Raw genomic sequence first — 20511 nt, 5'->3', positions numbered from 1 at the left:
TTGAATGGTCCAATGATTTTCTCCCAGATTGCTGCAGGAGACTAATCTTTAATTCTTGGAGACTCGGAGGGCAATGTTTGAGATTTGCTAGCCCTAGATCGGATACATAGAAACACGTTAGCATACAGCAATAATTTCCTTTTGCCGAGAAATGGAGCACCTTTCACTGAACAGCTTCCGGGAGGCGGGGGAAAGGTATAAGTGTTTTGGCCATTGGAATTGTTTCAATGGGTGGGATTTCCTTCACCCTCTCCAACCCCATCACATGTTACTCTACCAGGGGCTGGCTTAGCACAGGGCTAAATCGCTGGCTTTGAAATCAGACCAAGGCAGGCCAGCAGCACGGTTCGATTCCCGTAACAACCTCCCCGAACAGGCGCTGGAATGTGGCGACTAGGGGCTTTTCACAGTAACTTCATTTGAAGCCTACTTGTGACAATAAGCGATTTTCAGTTCATTTCATTTTCACATGTTACGTGTTGGTGGAGACAGCCCACCATTGGAATTGTTTCACTGGGCGGGATTTCTCTCCCCCCCCCTACCATATGTTACGTGTTGGTGGAGACAGCCTGCCATTGGCCGGCAGCAGGATCTACTGGTCCTGCTGTTGTCAGTGGGGTTTCCCGTTGTATGGACCCCCCTCCCCCGGTCAGCGGGACAGAAAGATCCCACCGGCGGGAATGGCCAGAAAATAGGTTCTTGATTAATAAGAGAATCGGGGGTTACGGGGAGAAGGCAGGAGAATGGGGATGAGGACAAATATCAGCCATGATTGAATGGCGGAGCAGCCCCGAAAGACGTGCTTGTTAGGTGATTTGGACATTCTGAATTCTCCCTCTGTGACCCGAACAGGCCCCGGAATGTGGCGACGAGGGGATTTTCACAGTAACTTCATTGCAGTGTTAATGTAAGACTACTTGTGACAATAATAAAGATTATTATTAATAAATGATTGGCCAAATGGCCTAATTCGGCTCTTATAGCTTATGGTCTAACATTCCAGCCACTGGAGCAAGCATATCCTGAACATTGGTTGGAATTCTCCGCTTGTTGGGAGTCTCCGTTCCTGTCGGCAGCGCACTCCCGCCCGCGGCACATGGGGTGGCTTCAATGGGAAATCCCATTGACCAGCGGTGGGAAGGTAGAGTAGCAGTGCGCGGCCGAGAAACACGCGACCGGGGGACTGGAGAATCCCGCCTATTGTCTTGATATTGGAGGTACCTCTTGCAAGAGCGGAGCAGACAGGTATGACGACCCCTTCGATAGGTCCCAGGTAGGGAATGTGCATTTTGCTCGTCATGCACACAGATGCAAGTCTGTCAGACAAACTCAAGTGTAAGGGGCAGCACGGTAGCATAGTGATTAGCACAATTGCTTCACAGCTCCAGGGTCCCAGGTTCGAATCCCTGCTGGGTCACTGTCAGTGCGGAGTCTGCACGTTCTCCCCGTGTGTGCGTGGGTTTCCTCCGGGTGCTCCGGTTTCCTCCCACAGTCCAAAGATGTGCAGGTTAGGTGGATTGGCCATGATGTTGCCCTTAGTGTCCTAAATTGCCCTTAGTGTTGGGTGGAGTTACTGGGTTATGGGGATCGGGTGGAGGTGTTGACCTTGGGTAGGGTGCTCTTTCCAAGAGCTGGTACAGACTCGATGGGCCGAATGGCCTCTTCTGCACTGTAAATTCTATGTTAATCCATGTGAGTCAGTTTGAGAAGTAGGCCGACTGAATGAGGGGCCTTTCTTTGCTTCCCTGAGTCTTTGCACTCCTATCTGTGCTTGGACTGAAAGATGTCATGCAAGGCAATACATGTGCGGTTGATGTACATCAGCTTTAATCAACTGTTTTAAAAATAAAATATAACCAGTATTATCTGCTTTGAACCATCTAAAATTCAGAACTTTGTATGATAACTCTATTCCTAATATGTAGATCTTATCCCATTACATTCTCAATTGTAGATCGCCTAGCAATGGGGTAGGAGAATAATCAAATAACTTTATCCTGTCATTTAACACTAGGCAATATCAATGAGCAGGTTATTACACTTGCTCTGCTGCTCCAGGTTTAAATGTGTTTGTTCAGATTTAACCTGTAACGAATGCCGATTCTGCTGTGCCACAAAATAGCAACTGAACTAACTCCTCTGGTCCCGTCCGCTGTGGGAGCCGCCACGGCTGGGACAGTAAATCTGACCGTCATGTCACAGGTCCGCTGACCACGGGTGAGAATGTCCTGGAGCGGGAAATCCCACACAGTCCTTTTGACTCTGCTACTCCAATGAAACAATCAGCTGATTCAAATAGACTGGATTGACAATGTTTGAAGAGTTCCCTTGAATTCAAATTTCCAATGTGTAGAACTGCACAAAGAGCAAACATCATTTGTGCATGTTGATGGAAACCGCATACTGGACAAATGTCATTCTATTGCAAAAATAAAAAACAGTCCACAAATTTGCATCCAGATTGTCACAGGCACAGAACATCTCAAAAGGCTCTCGCTGGTGTGAATTATTCATTGTACCAATCTGGTTTTGTTACTAAGCAAATTTACTGTCATGAGAGTAACCCACACAAGGTGGCACAGTGGTTAGCACTGCTGCCGCACAGCGCCAGAGACCCGGATTCAATTCCGGCCTCGGGTAACTGTCTGTGTGAAGTTTGCACATTCTGTGTGTCTGCGTGGGTTTCCTCCGGGTGCTCCGGTTTCCTCCCACAGTCCAAAGATGTGCAGGTTAGGTGAATTGGCCATGATCAATTGCCCCGTAGTGTCCAAAGATGTGCGGGGTTACATGGATAGGGCGGGGGAGTGGGCCGAGGTAGGGTGCTCTTTCGGAGGGTCGATGGGCTGAATGAGATTCCTCGAAAGGTCAGGTGCTCTACCTGAGTGCTGTCCCTGCACCTGCTCTTTCTAGGAAATTCTTCAGAAGGAAGAGACAACTTCTTTAAAAAGAACTGTGGTTCGAAAGAACACGTATTCAAAAGAGGAAGCACTTGAGAGTTAATAGATCGTGAAGAGCTATAAAAACAAACAAAGCCACTGCCCATTTGAAATAGCCTGGAACTGTCAATCAAGAGGTTTGTAAAAGTTGACTTCCGGTGACGGCGGGCGGGAGGCGGCCGCACAATGGAGAGCCCCCGCTCGGGAACGGCAATTTCGGGGCTTTAAGCCCGGTCCCAGGGTCCGCGGAGGCGGCAGAAGAAGGGAGAAGGCACGGAGGAGGCACTGAGAAGACACAGGAGGGAAAAAAAAACAAAGAAAAATGTCGAGGGTGAGCAGAAAAACGGCCGAAAAAAAAACCAGATGGAGGTCCGTCGGGGAGTGGAAAGGTCACCGCGGGGTCACCAAGGAAAATGGAGGCTGGAGCACCAGGGAAGGCCGCACTGCTTACGGCTGAAGAAATAACCAAGGTGATGGCTGCGGAATTAGAAAAGCAGTTGGCGCAGATTGCGAAATGCATGGAGACGGTGAGGAAGGAGATGAGGGAGGTTTTGAGTGCGCTGGTGGAGGAGGCGGTTTCCCCGGTGATGACGGCGGTGGCGAGCGCAGTGGCGGAGGTGCGAGAACAAGGGGAGGCGCTGAAGGAAGTGGAGGAGACGTTATTGCAGCACGGTGATCAACTTACCTCGATGGGGAAAGAGATGCGGAAGGTGATGGATACTAACAAGGATCTGCGAGGAAAAATGGAAGACCTGGAAAACAGATCCAGGCGACAGAACTTGAGGATTGTGGGGCTGCCCGAAGGAGTTGAAGGACCGAAGCCGACTGAGTACTTTGCCGCGATGCTGGTAAAACTACTGGGGGAGGGGGAGGACCCCTCCCGATATGAACTGGATCGGGCACATCGGTCATGGAGGCCTGTACCAAAGGCGAGTGAGCCGCCAAGGGCAGTGACACTGTGCTTCCGTAGGTACAGTGTGAAGGAGAAGGTCCTGAGCTGGGCCAAGCAGAAGCGGGTGGTGCAGTGGGCTGGGGCTGGTATCCGTGTATACCAGGACTTTACGGTGGAGCTGGCGAGGAGGCGGGCTGCCTTCAACCGGGTGAAGAGGGCACTGTACATTAGCAAGGTGCGGTGCGGCATTGTATATCCAGCGAAGCTGAGGGTGACTTACAAGCTCAGGGACTTTTATTTTGGAACGGCGGAAGCAGCGGAGGAGTTTGCGAAAGCAGAAGGATTGTGGCAGAACTGACAAACTGAGGAATGGCCATGTGCCGATGTAACCTCATGACTGTAATTTCTTCTTTTTTGTATCACTGCGCGCGGGTGTAGAGATTAAAGGAGCCAATGTTGTATATATTTGGACAAGGGAAGGGACGGGACTTTCACTCGAAATGAGAGTTCTTTGGGGTGTAGGTGGATATGCGGGGTTTGTGTGCTAAAAGGGGATCTTTGGGCTTTCCTGGGGCCGGGCAGGGGGGAAAGGGACCCGGGCGGGGGCCTCCACGCTGGTCGGTTTAAGCCGGCCAGTGAACGGGAGTGAGGTGGGGGGAGGGGCTGCGGCCATCGGAGCCTGGCAGGGTCCGAGTGGTCTTGCCGGGGTGGAAAGTTGGGGGGGGGGGAAGGAACCGAGGGTAGGGGAAGGAGTTTTACAAGAGGCAGTGGACGGGAGGAGCTGGAGGCCTGGGGTGGGGGGGGGGGAGCTGTGTAAGATTAAGGGTGACTACGGGTAATCCCGGATTTATTTTTGTCATTTGTTTATGTAAACATGCGGGTTGAGGTTTGGGGGTTGGTGGGTAGATGGGATCGTTGTTGTTATTATGGGGACTGACATATCTTGCTGATTATTGTTTATTGTTGATGGATGTAAATGTGGGAGAAAATGTGAAAATGGAGGGGAATAAAAAAAATTTTTTAAAAAAGAGGTTTGTAAAAGTTAATGGAGTGTGAAATTGAATGTAAACAGCGCAGTTCAAATAGTTTACGCTTCTCTGCATGCCCAGAGGCTTGAGAAAGTTAAAGTGGAATGAAAGTGACTGTGAAAAAGCACTTCAAAGGTTTCCAACACATCAATGGGAACACTTTTACCTTCAGCTGACAGATCTATGAACTTAACATGCTGGGAGAGACATCAAAGGCTTCCATCACATTAGAGGGAAGACTTTTACCTTCAGCCAACAGATCTTTGAACTTTACATGGTGGGAGAGACATCAAAGGGTTTCAAGGCTACAGATGGAAGACTTTTAACTACAACTTGACATGCTGACAGCTTAATAATCTTCCAAGCTACAGAAGGAAGACCTGCCCCATTGGTAGCACGGTAGCACAAGTGGTTAGCACTGTGGCTTCACAGCTCCAGGGTCCCAGGTTCGATTCCCGGCTTGGGTCACTGTCTGTGTGAAGTCTGCACTTTCTCCCCGTGTCTGCGTGGATTTCCTCCGGGTGCTCCGGTTTCCTCCCACAGTCCAAAGATGTGCAGGTTAGGTGGATTGGCCGTGCTAAATTGCCCTTAGTGTCCAAAAAAGGTTAGGAGGGGTTATTGGGTTACGGGGATAAGGTGGAAGTGAGGGTTTAAAAGTGGGTCGGTGCAGACTTGATGGGCCAAATGGCCTCCTTCTGCACTGTATGTTCTATGACCCCCATCCTGGAAAAACGCTGACCTGAGCCCCTCTAGCCCAGCGCAAGCCTCTGCGACCCCCACCTCTCTTGAAGGGCCCCTCCTCGGCACCCTGGAGGTAAGTGCAGCGAGGGTACCCACCCCCTTGCCCCGCCCCTCGAAGTCCAAGGTGCCAGGTTGGCAAGGTGTCAGGACCTGCATTAATTCACACTTGCATGACTCCCAGCTTGGGGGGGGGAGCAGCAGTAGCATCCCAGGGGGCCAATGAATCAGACTTCCTGCCCAATAATTACATTTAAATGAATGTAAATTAGGAGTTAGCATGTTGTTGCCCGCTCTGGGCGAGAACCTGATCGGGGCCGTCGGATCGGGCTGGAAGACTCCCAACAGGTTTGACGCTGGGCAAGAATCCCGTTTTGCCTAATTCGACGGGCCATCGCGATTTCCGCCTGGGCTAGCGGCCCCGGAGAATCGCCTCCTAAATCCTTTACTGAAAGGATGATGTTTGGAATAATTCATGAGGCAAGACAGCAGGGTTAACCCTCCTCGTTGCTGAAAGTGTGTCTCGTGAATTGCAGTGCTATTGGGGTGAGTCTTGGCCAATAGACTATTTGCTTTCTACAAACTATTGACTGACAGTACAGTAACGCATTAATTACCAAAAACAATTTCCTCTTCAATAAATGTCAACTCCAGTCAAATTATTCAGTATGTCTTCTTTTTAAATAGTCAGTTTGTTGTATTATTTACATTGCCTAATTGAAGTTATTGGATAATTCAAATTTGTCTGTTCAAATAAGGGCTCCAAATTATGAGTGGAGAACACAACATAAAGAGTGCCTCAGCTTTTAATCGGTCTCATTCTCAGCACAGAAAACTTTGACCAGAAAGTTTATCCCATTTCTAAAATTCCTGCAATGGTTCAGATACTAACCGACATCACCTGTGCCAAGGTCTGTGGACGCTGACTTCAGGGTTGACTTCTTTCCTCGTTTAGTGTGTTTTGTACTGCATGGACCCTTTAAATAAAAGAAATCCGAGAATCAGAGGACACCACCGAAGGATTCAATCGCAGCCTTCAAAAAAAGAACTGGTCAGAAAATTATAAGAAAGAGGAGGCAGCCATTTGGTCCCCCCAGCGCAATAAGAGGCTGAGCTGAGTGTGGTCTTAACTCCACTTTCCTGTCTGTCCCCCACAACCCTCGTCAAGCAGAAACGTGTCTAACCCAGCCCTGAATATATTCAATGTCCCAGGCTCCACTGTTCCCTGGAGAAGAGAATTCCACAGACTAACAAACCTTCGGAGGAGAAACTCCTCCTCATCTCATCTTAAATGGGAGACTCCTTATTCGGAAACTGTGCCCCTTAGTTCTACATTCCCCTTCGAGGGGAAACACTCTCTCAGCATCTAGCTTGTCAAGCCCCCCTCAGAATCTTATATGTTTCAATAAGATCACTCTGTGTTCTCTAAACTCCAATGAGTATGGGCCCAATTTACTCAGCATCTCATCATAGGACAACCCTCGACTCCCAGGAGCCAATCTAGTGAACCATCTCTCAATTGTATCCAAAGCAAATATATCCTTCCTTTGATTTTGGGTATGGTCTCAGCAAACTCACATACAATTGGAGCAAGTCAGACTTGCTCTTGTATCCAGTCATCTTGCAATAAAGGCGAACACGCCATTTGCCTTCCTAATTGCTTGCTGTGTGAACAAAGAAAAGTACAGCACAGGAAAAAGCCCTTTGGCTCTCCAAGCCTACTGGTATTAAAGGCATTAGCTATGAGGAGAGGTTGGATAAACTTGGTTTGTTCTCACTGGAACGACGGAGATTGAGGGGCGACCCGATAGAGGTCTACAAAATTATGAGGGGCATAGACAGAGTGGATAGTCAGAGAGGGCGAAAGGTTCAATTTCGAGAGGGCTTAAGGTGCGAGGGGCAAGGTTTAGAGGAGACGTACGAGACAAGTTTTTACACAGAGGGTAGTGGGTGCCTGGAACTCGCTGCCGGAGGAGGTGGTGGAAGCAGGGACGATAGTGACGTTTAAGGGGCATCTTGACAAATACATGAATAGGATGGGAATAGAGGGATACGGACCCCGGAAGTGCAGAAGATTTTAGTTTAGACGGGGAGCAGGCTTGGAGGGCCGAAGGGCCTGTTCCTGTGCTGTACTTTTCTTTGTTCGTTGTTCTATGACCTTTGATGTTTTGCACTTTACTTTTAACTTTAACTCCTCAAACTGTCTCAACAGAGCATCACGTCTATGTCAGTGGGTTCTACATGGAGAACTACAACTAGATCCTGTCCCTCCAGGTTCGTCTCCGGCCATGAGGAAATGTCCTTCACCCTGGCACTGGGCAGGCTACTGAACTTCCAAAGCGTACAGTCACGGTGGCTGCAGAGATCAATTTCTATCGTCCTGATTGTACTGCCCTTTATCACTACCACATTTCTTTTCATTCTCACCTAACTGGAATAGCATCCTGTATCATGGTGCTGGGATCGGTCAGTTTGGCCACCTACCCTGTGGTTCTTGATCTCACCCACATCGGTAGGAACTAACAGGCAGCCAGTTTAGCAATGCAGAAAATGTTTGGTGCAATTCAGGGCACAGGAAGAATCTGTAGGTGCCGATCTGGGGATTGCCACCTTGGGGTCGCCCAGTATTGTTGATCCAATAGTTTCCTCCTTCGCGGGTGGAACAGGATGTGCCACAAAGAAGATTAGAGAACATTTTAGCAAAGTTAAAACAAACTGGCACATGTCCCAGATCTTTTGAGCAGATTATCATTTGTGGCTCTCCCTAGTTGCAATTTCAAGATGATATGGATGTGGGTGTTGAGCAGATGATTTCCACAGTCTGATAGGTTATGCTACACGCCTTTGGTTGTGTGGAGCGAGCAGAAGCAAACCAAACCCAGTGCAAAGGTCCTGGAGAGGACAGCTCATTCCTCGCATATGTTTTCATTTCATTACCTGATGAGTTGAATACTGGCATTGTCCATGGATTACTGGAGGCGGACACACTGGAAGGTTATACTGCAAAGGTTGGCCAAGTAAAGAATAGCGAGTGTCACCTGAGGAGAGAAAAATAGACATTGATCAAACACATCAGCAACTTCAGTTTGCAACCTGCGCCCAAAGCACAGTAAGTGAGATACTGGATAAAAGGAGGATACCGTCTCTGGATAGAGAGAAATAGATAAAGCCACAATCTGTTAAGGTTTCCATACAGCTCTGTATTCAGCTGATTCGCTGTTCGCCTCCAAATTACCGTATCATAATAACCAGCAAGCACGCAGAGTAGTGGCCAAGAGCCTGTAAGGATACCAGCCCCCATATTCAAAGGATCATCCTCCGCCAACTCCAGCCTGATACCATCACCAAATACATCTTCCTCTCGCCTCTCCTTCCAGCATTCCACAGGGACCATTCCCTCTGTGACACTGGTCTATTCGCCCCAACACCTCGTTAACCTACCCCTGCAATCGTAGCGGGTGTAACATGTGCCCCCCTTTTTTTCCTCTCTCCTTTCTGTCCAGGGCCCAAACACCTTTCCAGGCGAAACAGTGATTGACTTGTACCTCTTTCAGTTTACTGCACTGTATTCACTGTTTGCAATGCAATCTCCTCTACATTGGGAAGATCACACACAGATTGGCCTTCCTGTCACTTGCCATTCCAATTCACCCTCGTGCTCTCATGCTGGCATTCCTGTCCTCGGCCTGCTGTAACGTTCCAGTGAAAACCAATGCAAACTGGGGAACGGCACCTCATTTTCCGGCTCTTTACAGCCTTCCAGACTCAGTATTGAGTACAACAATTTCAAACCAGGAACTCGATTTTGAATTTCCTTTGTCAAGTGCTCGTCTGGATCTTATTTTCCCTTTCAGACTAAGTTGTCCTTTATTCTGCTATTAACACCTACTCTGATTAATGCTTTGTTTCTTTACTAAAACCATTATCTCTTTGCCTGGCCTTCCATGACATCTTTGGTACATTTGGCATGCCCCAATCCATCTGATGTAACAATGTTGCCCATTTGTTTCTTTTCAAGGATTTTAACATTGCCAACTTATTATACCCACTTCAAAACTAGGGTACTCCCAAACATCTTGTGGTCTAGCCACTGTGAGGTATGTTACCATCACTTGCTCTCAGGTTTTCTATCCTTACTGTAAGGGTTTCCTCTCTACTTGCCATCTCTTTTACATAGATAGAATTTACAATGCAGAAGGAGGCCATTCGGCCCATTGAGTCTGCACCAGCTCTTGGAAAGAGCACCCTACCCAAGCCCACACCTCCACCCTATCCCCATAACCCAGTAAGCCCACCCAACACCAAGGGCAATTTTGGACACTAAGGGCAATTTATCATGGCCAATCCACCTAACCTGCACATCTTTGGACTGTGGGAGGAAACCGGAGCACCCGGAGGAAATCCACGCACACACGGGGAGAACGTGCAGACTCCGCACAGACAGTGACCCAGCGGGAAATCGAACCTGGGACCCTGGAGCTGTGAAGCAATTGTGCTAACCACTATGCTACCATGCTGCCCTCTTCTTGGAAGGCATGGTTGAGACTCAGAGCTCGGACAAGGAAACAGAATACATACCATTCAGGCAGAATCTCTGTTTCCCCTTGCTGTACCACCAGTTAATTCATCTTGGCATGCTGCGTGTCTGTTAGTTTTGAGCAATGTCTCTCTAAGCTGCACACAACCTGAACGTCCCCAATCGGGCCCTGCACAAGTTGGACCCTCAAAATGACAGCACAATAAAACGTAAAAGCAATAAATGTAAAATAAAAAGATAATTACAGGGAACATTGGTTTTGAGACACCTCATCAAAGGTGTTATTAAAATCAAAGTAAATCACACCTACATTCTCACCCTTATCTGTGTCTATTGTGACTTTATCAACAAAAAACATTAAGCTTCTCTGGCATAACTTCACTTTTGAAAATCCATGCTGATGCTTACCAATTAGTTTAATTAAATAATTAAGGCTGCAAACTGTGAGGAAATATTTAATCTGATCTAGAAGCAAAGCTTCTGTTAATTTGTGTGCAGTCAGTTTATTTCAGTGTGTGGCCCCTGTAAACTTTTTTGCACAGCAAAAGATATTTATCACAGAGCAAGGCCTGTGTGATATGTTCGGGGCTGCTGTGCAGCTTAGTGGTAACATTGCCAACAATGCAATGCTAGTAACAAGGAACCCAATCCGTTAACTGGGGAAAAGTAAACTAGTTCTACAAACAGTCGTTTGGTGTTCCAGAGCTTGAGTATTGCTGAAAAAAGACACGTGCTGTCAAAACTTTTTGTCTTGCACTCATCAGGACAATTCGCAAAACTGTAAAAGGAATTGCATGAGAGTGCTGATTGGTTGGCAAGTGGACTCTGATTGGTGGAGGCATTGCCATTGAGAATGAAACAGTTAACGAGTAACTGACAGTTACTGCCAGGCTTTGTTTAAATTCAAACTAGGCAGATTGACTCCAATTGGTCAAGGCATTGCCGTACCCCACCTTCCTCGGCAATTCCTTCGTCAATCAGAGTCGACGTGCCAGCCAATCTGCACCTCTTTTCATGCTGCATCAATTGTTGTTTCCTTTAATATTTGGTATTCTTGTGATCGGTCCTGATGAGTTCTTTCACCAGTTCTATTGATGCAAGGTAATGCTAATATCAGGCTAATCAAGGATAGTTGATGATTAAAGGCAAGTCATGTTTGACAAATTTACTGAGTGCCTTCGAAAAGTGACCATTCAGTAGATGTAAAGGATATAGATTTTCACAAGGTTTACCAAGATAAATTCAGACATTTGGTATAAAAGAGGCTGATGGACAAGAAATATTTAGGCAAATGCATATTGCTAACAGTGGAGAAGAGTCGGAAGCGGCCTACCAGTTGGTAGTGGCGGCACGGTAGCACAGTAGTTAGCACTGTTGCTTCACAGCGCCAGGAACCCGGGTTCAATACCCGGCTGCATCACTGTCTGTGTGTGGAGTCTGCACGTTCTCCCAGTGTCTGCGTGGGTTTCCTCCGGGTGCTCCGGTTTCCTCCCACAAGTCCCGAAAGACGTGCTTGTTAGGTGAATTGGACATTCTGAATTCTCCCTCTGTGACCCGAACAGGCGCCGGAATGTGGCGACTAGGGGCTTTTCACAGTAACTTCATTGCAGTGTTAATGTAAGCCTACTTGTGACACTAATAAAGATTATTAAATAATTCTGTTAGTGTTGCCAGAATTGCTCAGTTAGTTTTAAAAAATGGAAACGAAAACTAAGGGCCAATGGGAAAGCTGCTGTGTAGGGATGTGGGGTGAAGGGAAAGACAAGTATAACCTTGAAAATGAACAGACTGCTGCCATTTTCAGGAATGTTGCATAGTGGCATCACTTGACTTGTCGGTTGTGACCCTACATGCAGTCTTTGCTTAAGGCTGTACTAAAACAGCAGAGCACGCAACTAATACCACTAATATTTAATCTGTAGTTTACTATAACAAGCTGTCATTCCTACAAACTTGTACTACCTCTATAAAGTGAGGCCAATTAATACATCGGGTACTCAGCATACATTCTGTGCATTCTAAGAATCGCTCTATGTGAAATTTCAAAACATTTCAAAAGTGTTATTTGGAGAGGTATTCACCTTGTGCTGGACCCACGGGTCTGGAGAACTGGGCAATGAGTGGCAGCGGAGCTAGACCAGGACAGACATTTGTCACTGGAGACGGTGTTGGCGACTGAGTTGGAGAGTTAAGAGGGCTGTTTAATTGGGCGTTGACCTAAGGAAATAAATGTCAACTATCAACAGCAATGACAAATAAACAGGTTCACGTGACAATTGTACAATCTTCACTTATTCCTCACTAGACTGATACAATACCAAGAGATAATTGAGGAGTTTCAGCGATGGGCAAATTGTAATAGGCAAGCAGCAACCTATAAAGAATTCCATCAAAATGATCCAGGTAATTTTCCTTGTATAGGGAGGTGAAAGGAGTAATAAATCCGAGTCAATGTGCACATCCTGTTGTCACATGTCAAAATTCTCCATTCTAAAATTCAATGTTCAAGTTTCTAATGGAAACTTCCTAAATAAACTCTTTACACTGTAATTACACATTACTGGGAGTAGTGGTGCTGTGTGTTTTACATTTTCCAGTTTCCCAACTTACATTGCACACAATCTCCTGTGCTCCAGCCAATGCTCATTCTGTTCTATGAATTGCCCCTATCTTTGCTAGTTTAACTAAATATCCAATCGAAATATATTAAAAATATCGGCAGAGAGTGACCAACTTTAAAATGCGACTAAATTACATCCTTGGCTCAATAATTCCTACCCTTCAATCACACGGGAGACCAACGTTTTTTTAACCGTATCTTCACACCTACACCGTTCCTTCTCTGTGGGGAGTAATGGGGAAGCGGTGGTGGGATTCTGCTGGCAACGGGGCTCTCTGCAGTCCGCCAATGGGGTTCCCCATTGTGGCCACCCCGCGCCGTTGGGAAATCCGTGGGCATGCCGCTGAACCGGAGAATCCCACTGACAGTTTCTACCGCAGAACATTTGCCGATCGGAGTCGGAAAATCTAACTTGGCATGTCAAGCATATCAATTTGATTTGACTGCTCAATACAGGAAAGTGCAAGGATTTAACATTTAAAATAGAATCATTACAGAAAAGCTGGAGTAACAGGAACACGTGTTAACAATGTCTGATCTGCTGAAATTGCGGGGGGCGGGCAACAGTGTGGTCTGAACTGGTGATTTGATTTGCCAGCATGGCGCCAGCTAAACTCAATAAAATAAGTTTTCGGAGATAGAGCTAATAAAATCTCAAGGAAGACAGCCAAGAACTTGGAACTAAACGAAGGCATATCATTTCACCATAAAGTCAGTTATCAACATAAATCCTCAGATAAAAGCTGTACAATGACCTTCCAGTTTTCTTAATTACAGCATGTCTCATAAGCTGTCAGTTCCTGAGAAATGCTTCACTGAATAAACCATATAGCTGGCTCCGAAGAATGTGCAATAATACTGCGTCATTGACAACAAAATTCCGAGCTTCGAGAAAAACATTGCGAAAATGAAAATGGTGACTTCATTTGAAGCAGCAAAGGGAATAAAGTTTCAAAAATGTATTTCTCCAAGTAGAACCTGACCTGACTACCCAACAAATGCGGAAGGGATTTTTGGGTGGGAAACCAGCAAATCGATTTTCAGCAGCCATTTTAGGCCCCATTTCTTGAAAGAAGAATTGAGTAGCAGTTGACTTGAAAGTGTGAAATGGTCAAATTCCTGCCACACACACTCATGAGATTTTAAACAACATTTATTGCTGAAAATTAATTCATCAATCAGCCCACAGCGCAAGGTCTTGTGGCTCAGTGTCCATAGACTCATGGTTTAAGTCCTATTCCAAAAATTTCTAGCCAGAGGAGTGTTCGTGACGGGGTACAGGCAGGGTGACAATCAGTCTGCAATCCTTCCAACACGTTACACAATTCCCCATTGGGGGAAATAAAAGTGTGTGAAGATACAAAACCCAGACTTGGGCCTGTAGGTCTGCAGAAATGTCATTTGCATGGTAGACGGACACATTTATGTACTGAATTCATTTCTAAAATTAAACATTTCAATATACCACAAATATATCCAGCCCTACCATAATGTCAATCTAAACTTATTGTCACGGTGGTGTAAAAGATTTACTAGCAAAAGAAAATATGAAGCACGTGAGGTATTAAGGAATATGGGCGAAGGTGTGCACATGGAGTTAGGTCAAACACCAACCACGATCTAATTGAATGGCAGAACAGGCTCAAATGGCAAATTGATCTACCCCTGCTCCGAAAATTAAATAAAAACAATTCAACTTGAAGCTGAAAGGATCACTGGCCAATGGTCCCCATCGCCTTCGTAATGAACCACTCACCGGCTGAGGGGGCATCGGGGTGATCTCTTCCCATGTCTCTGCTAACACTTTGCAGCTCAGCGCTCAGAGATACAACACAGTAGGCATGGGAGGCTCACCTGCCATTCTCTCCCTTCCTGTGGAGAAGTGCCTTGCCTCCCATTATAACACAGGCAAGATCACAAATACACCATTAGAGGAACCAAAGTAGGGCGCGATCTACCGGCAGCGCGGCGCGAGGGGTACATGCCAGGAGATCCCTCTTCCGGGATCGACCCGGCTCGCCACGCCTCGCAAGATCTACCGCAATCTCGCAAGATGTCGTGATGTGAATCCCGCCACAACACTTTCAAGCAAATCTGGATTAGAGTGAGCGAGCTAGTCTCAATCTAATATGCGTTCCCAAGATCTACCTAAGGCGTGGGATCTAGCCCCCTCACCTTGGAGACCTCGGGCGAATGCCATTCAGTGATGGTCTTCACAAATGGCATCGTGGGGGTCTCCCAGGAGATTGGAGGCCCCCAGGTGCTTGCCCTCCAGGATGGCACGCTGGCACTTCTGGTGCCACTCAGGCACCTTGGCACTGCCGAACCTGCACCCTGCAAGTGCCACCTGTGTGCCAGCCTGGCACTGCCGAGGTGCCCAGGCGGCACTGTCAGCTGGCAGGAGTACTACCAGGCTAGCAGTGAAAAGCTGGCAATTTTCCCGCGATGGGGATCGGCCCCGGGGGTGCCAGTGTGGGTGTGGAGGGGGGGCCGGAGGACCCCCTGTTAGTTGATTTGGGGCTTTGGGGGTCACATGGGGGGGGGGGGGGGGGGGCAAGGGATCGGGACTCCATCGGGAGTTCCTCAGTGCAGAAAATGGGACTAAGTGCGGCCTTGTTGCGTCGTTCCCCGCTGAGACCACGTATCTACCCGAATGGGTGTTGAATAGAGTGGTATTTCTCGGTACTCTGGATTGGATGTGTTTATTGTCACGTGTACCGAGGTACAGTGAAAAGTATTGTTCTGCAAGCAGCTCAACAGATCATTAAGTACGTGAGAAGAAAAGGGAATAAAAGAAAATACATAATAGGGCAACACAACATATACAATGTAACTACATAAGCACTGGCATCGGATGAAGCATACAGGGTGTAGTGTTAATGAGGTCAGCCCATAAGAGGGTCATTTAGGAGTCTGGTGACAGTGGGGAAGAAGCTGTTTTTGAGTCTGTTCGTGCGTGTTCTCAGACTTCTGTATCTCCTGCCCAATGGAAGAAGTTGGAAGAGTGAGTAAGCCGGGTGGGAGGGATCTTTGATTATACTGCCCGCTTTCCCCAGGCAGCGGGAGGTGTAGATGGAGTCAATGGATGGGAGGCAGGTTCGTGTGATGGACTGGGCGGTGTTCACGACTCTCTGAAGTTTCTTGCGGTCCTGGGCCGAGCAGTTGCCATACCAGGCTGTGATGCAGCCCGATAGGATGCTTTCTATGGTGCATCTGAAAAAGTTGGTCAGGGTTAATGTGGACATGCCGAATTTCCTTAATTTCCTGAGGAAGTATAGGCGCTGTTGTGCTTTCTTGGTGGTAGTGTTGACGTGGGTGGACCAGGACAGATTGTTGGAGATGTGCACCCCTAGGAATTTGAAACTGTTAACCATCTCCACCTCGGCCCCGTTGATGCTGACAGGGGTGTGTACAGTACTTTGCTTCCTGAAGTCAATGACCAGCTCTTTAGTTTTGCTGGCATTGAGGGAGAGATTGTTGTCGCTACACCTCTCCACTAGGTTCTCTATCTCCCTCCTGTATTCTGACTCGTCGTTATTCGAGATTCGGCCCACAATGGTTCTATCGTCAGCAATGGGTGGAAAGATGACTAATGTCAGGACTGTGTGATACAAATGACTTTTGCCCAACTTTAAAGCAGAGGGATATGGGTGCTTTCTTACTTGGTTTCTCACTCGACGGAAGCTCCCAGACCTGCTGAGTTTTTCCAGCATTTTCTGATTTTATTTCAGTTTTCCAGCATCTGCCGGATATTGCTTTTTATTTACCTACCATTCCAGACGGGCTGTCAAACGAATGAGCGCACATTTTTGACAATTACCCAGTCAAAGTGTTTTGAACCATGGTTTGTTGGTCAGTACAATTACGAGTTTTCACAAGCAAGTAATGTCTCTTCCTTTCCACTGGATCAGACGTTTCCACCGGAGCCGCCGTTCCCACCGGAGCCGCCGTTCCCACCGGAGCCGACGATTCCTCCGGAGCCGACGATTCCGCCGGAGCCGACGATTCCGCCGGAGCCGACGTTTCCGCCGGAGCCGGGCGCTTCCGCCGGAGCCGACGATTCCTCCGGAGCCGACGATTCCTCCGGAGCCGACGATTCCGCCGGAGCCGACGTTTCCGCCGGAGCCGACGTTTCCGCCGGAGCCGGGCGCTTCCGCCGGAGCCGGGCGCTTCCGCCGGAGCCGACGTTTCCGCCGGAGCCGGGCGCTTCCGCCGGAGCCGACGTTTCCGCCGGAGCCGACGTTCCCACCGGAGCCGACGATCCCACCGGAGCCGACGATCCCTCCGGAGCCGACGTTTCCACCGGAGCCGACGTTTCCACCGGAGCCGACGTTTCCACCGGAGCAGACGTTTCCACCGGAGCCGACGCTTCCACCGGAGCCGACGATTCCTCCGGAGCCGACGATTCCTCCGGAGCCGACGTTCCCACCGGAGCCGACGTTTCCACCGGAGCCGACGATTCCTCCGGAGCCGACGATTCCTCCGGAGCCGACGATTCCTCCGGAGCCGACGATTCCTCCGGAGCCGACGATTCCTCCGGAGCCGACGTTTCCACCGGAGCCGACGTTTCCACCGGAGCCGACGTTCCCGACGGAGCCGACGATTCCTCCGGAGCCGACGTTTCCACCGGAGCAGACGTTTCCACCGGAGCAGACGTTCCCGACGGAGCCGACGATTCCACCGGAGCCGACGTTTCCACCGGAGCCGACGTTTCCGCCGGAGCCGACGTTTCCGCCGGAGCAGACGTTTCCGCCGGAGCAGACGTTCCCGACGGAGCAGCCGTTTCCGACGGAGCAGCCGTTTCCGCCGGAGCCGACGTTTCCACCGGAGCCGACGATTCCTCCGGAGCCGACGATTCCTCCGGAGCCGACGTTTCCACCGGAGCCGACGATTCCCCCGGAGCAGACGTTCCCGACGGAGCCGACGTTTCCGCCGGAGCAGACGTTCCCGACGGAGCAGCCGTTTCCGACGGAGCAGCCGTTTCCGCCGGAGCCGACGTTTCCACCGGAGCCGACGATTCCTCCGGAGCCGACGATTCCTCCGGAGCCGACGTTTCCACCGGAGCCGACGATTCCCCCGGAGCAGACGTTCCCGACGGAGCCGACGTTTCCGCCGGAGCAGACGTTCCCACCGGAGCCGACGATTCCTCCGGAGCCGACGATTCCTCCGGAGCCGACGATTCCTCCGGAGCCGACGTTTCCACCGGAGCCGACGTTTCCACCGGAGCCGACGTTCCCACCGGAGCCGACGATTCCTCCGGAGCCGACGTTTCCACCGGAGCCGACGTTCCCACCGGAGCCGACGTTCCCACCGGAGCCGACGATTCCTCCGGAGCAGACGTTCCCGACGGAGCAGACGTTTCCGCCGGAGCCGACGTTTCCACCGGAGCCGACGATTCCTCCGGAGCAGACGTTCCCGACGGAGCAGCCGTTACCGACGGAGCAGCCGTTTCCGCCGGAGCCGACGTTTCCACCGGAGCCGACGATTCCTCCGGAGCCGACGATTCCTCCGGAGCCGACGTTTCCACCGGAGCCGACGATTCCCCCGGAGCAGACGTTCCCGACGGAGCCGACGTTTCCGCCGGAGCAGACGTTCCCACCGGAGCCGACGATTCCTCCGGAGCCGACGATTCCTCCGGAGCCGACGTTTCCACCGGAGCCGACGTTTCCACCGGAGCCGACGTTTCCACCGGAGCCGACGTTCCCACCGGAGCCGACGTTCCCACCGGAGCCGACGATTCCTCCGGAGCCGACGTTTCCACCGGAGCCGACGTTCCCACCGGAGCCGACGATTCCTCCGGAGCAGACGTTCCCGACGGAGCAGACGTTCCCGACGGAGCAGACGTTTCCGCCGGAGCCGACGTTTCCACCGGAGCCGACGTTTCCACCGGAGCCGACGATTCCTCCGGAGCAGCCGTTCCCGACGGAGCAGCCGTTCCCGACGGAGCAGCCGTTTCCGCCGGAGCCGACGTTTCCGCCGGAGCCGACGTTTCCACCGGAGCCGACGATTCCTCCGGAGCCGACGATTCCTCCGGAGCCGACGTTTCCACCGGAGCCGACGATTCCCCCGGAGCAGACGTTCCCGACGGAGCCGACGTTTCCGCCGGAGCAGACGTTCCCACCGGAGCCGACGATTCCTCCGGAGCCGACGTTTCCTCCGGAGCCGACGTTTCCTCCGGAGCCGACGTTCCCACCGGAGCCGACGTTTCCACCGGAGCCGACGTTCCCACCGGAGCCGACGATTCCTCCGGAGCAGACGTTCCCGACGGAGCAGACGTTCCCGACGGAGCAGACGTTTCCGCCGGAGCCGACGTTTCCACCGGAGCCGACGTTTCCACCGGAGCAGACGTTCCCGACGGAGCAGCCGTTTCCGCCGGAGCCGACGTTTCCGCCGGAGCCGACGTTTCCACCGGAGCCGACGATTCCTCCGGAGCCGACGTTTCCACCGGAGCCGACGTTTCCACCGGAGCCGACGATTCCCCCGGAGCAGACGTTCCCGACGGAGCCGACGTTTCCGCCGGAGCAGACGTTCCCACCGGAGCCGACGATTCCTCCGGAGCCGACGATTCCTCCGGAGCCGACGATTCCTCCGGAGCCGACGTTTCCACCGGAGCCGACGTTTCCACCGGAGCCGACGTTCCCACCGGAGCCGACGATTCCTCCGGAGCCGAAGTTTCCACCGGAGCCGACGTTTCCACCGGAGCCGACGTTCCCACCGGAGCCGACGATTCCGACGGAGCAGACGTTCCCGACGGAGCAGACGTTCCCGACGGAGCAGACGTTCCCGACGGAGCAGACGTTCCCGACGGAGCAGACGTTTCCGCCGGAGCCGACGTTTCCACCGGAGCAGACGTTTCCACCGGAGCCGACGATTCCCCTGGAGCAGACGTTCCCGACGGAGCCGACGTTTCCGCCGGAGCAGGCATATGAAAATGAAAATCACTTAATGTCACAAGTAGGCTTCAAATGAAGTTACTGTGAAAAGCCCCTAGTCGCCACATTTCCGGCGCCTGTTCGGGGAGGCTGTTACGGGAATTGAATCGTGCTGCTGGCCTGCCTTGGTCTGCTTTCAAAACCAGCGATTTAGCCCTGTGCTAAACAGCCCCTAAACATTTCCACCAGAGCCGACGTTTCCACCGGAGCCGACGTTTCCACCGGAGCCGACGTTTCCACCGGAGCCGACGTTTCCACCGGAGCCGACGTTTCCACCGGAGCCGACGTTTCCACCGGAGCCGACGTTCCCGACGGAGCCGACGTTTCCACCGGAGCCGACGTTCCCGACGGAGCCGACGTTTCCACCGGAGCCGACGTTTCCACCGGAGCCGACGTTTCCACCGGAGCCGACGTTTCCACCGGAGCCGACGTTTCCACCGGAGCCGACGTTTCCACCGGAGGAGACGTTTCCACCGGAGCCGACGTTTCCACCGGAGCCGACGTTTCCACCGGAGCCGACGTTTCCACCGGAGCCGACGTTTCCACCGGAGCCGACGTTTCCACCGGAGCCGACGTTTCCACCGGAGCCGACGTTTCCACCGGAGCCGACGTTTCCACCGGAGCCGACGTTTCCACCGGAGGAGACATTTCCACCGGAGCAGACGTTTCCACTGGACCAGACATATCTGTTGGTTTCTCTTCAATAGTTGAATAATGTTGTCATGTTGTATTTCCAGCAATGCGCTCAACGTTTAGGTTGAATGGCTGTGATATTAAACTCAAGTTACTTTGCCTCGGTTCAATTATATCATTTTCTGCTCTTACTTG

At 50.7% G+C, this 20511-nt stretch overlaps 1 protein-coding gene across 6 annotated transcripts in view; it reads right to left on the bottom strand.

The window, feature by feature from the left end:
* The window catches only part of r3hdm2 (R3H domain containing 2), a 325172-nt gene that overhangs the window by 8940 nt on the left and 295721 nt on the right, over positions 1-20511 (bottom strand). For 5 of the 6 annotated variants that reach the window (XM_072494029.1, XM_072494034.1, XM_072494030.1 and 2 more), the window contains 3 exons: positions 12213-12348; positions 8532-8632; positions 6487-6571 (listed from right to left, as the gene is read on the bottom strand). In XM_072494029.1, coding sequence (XP_072350130.1) covers positions 6487-6571; positions 8532-8632; positions 12213-12348 — 322 coding nt within the window. The remainder of the gene's footprint in view (positions 1-6486; positions 6572-8531; positions 8633-12212; positions 12349-20511) is intronic. The other variant, XM_072494033.1, reaches the window with a different exon arrangement.

Source organism: Scyliorhinus torazame, chromosome X (assembly GCF_047496885.1).
Source record: "Scyliorhinus torazame isolate Kashiwa2021f chromosome X, sScyTor2.1, whole genome shotgun sequence".
NCBI classification, from domain to species: domain Eukaryota; kingdom Metazoa; phylum Chordata; class Chondrichthyes; order Carcharhiniformes; family Scyliorhinidae; genus Scyliorhinus; species Scyliorhinus torazame.
The sequence above is the reverse complement of the archived record's forward strand: the minus strand, read 5'-3'. Positions and strand labels throughout refer to the sequence as shown.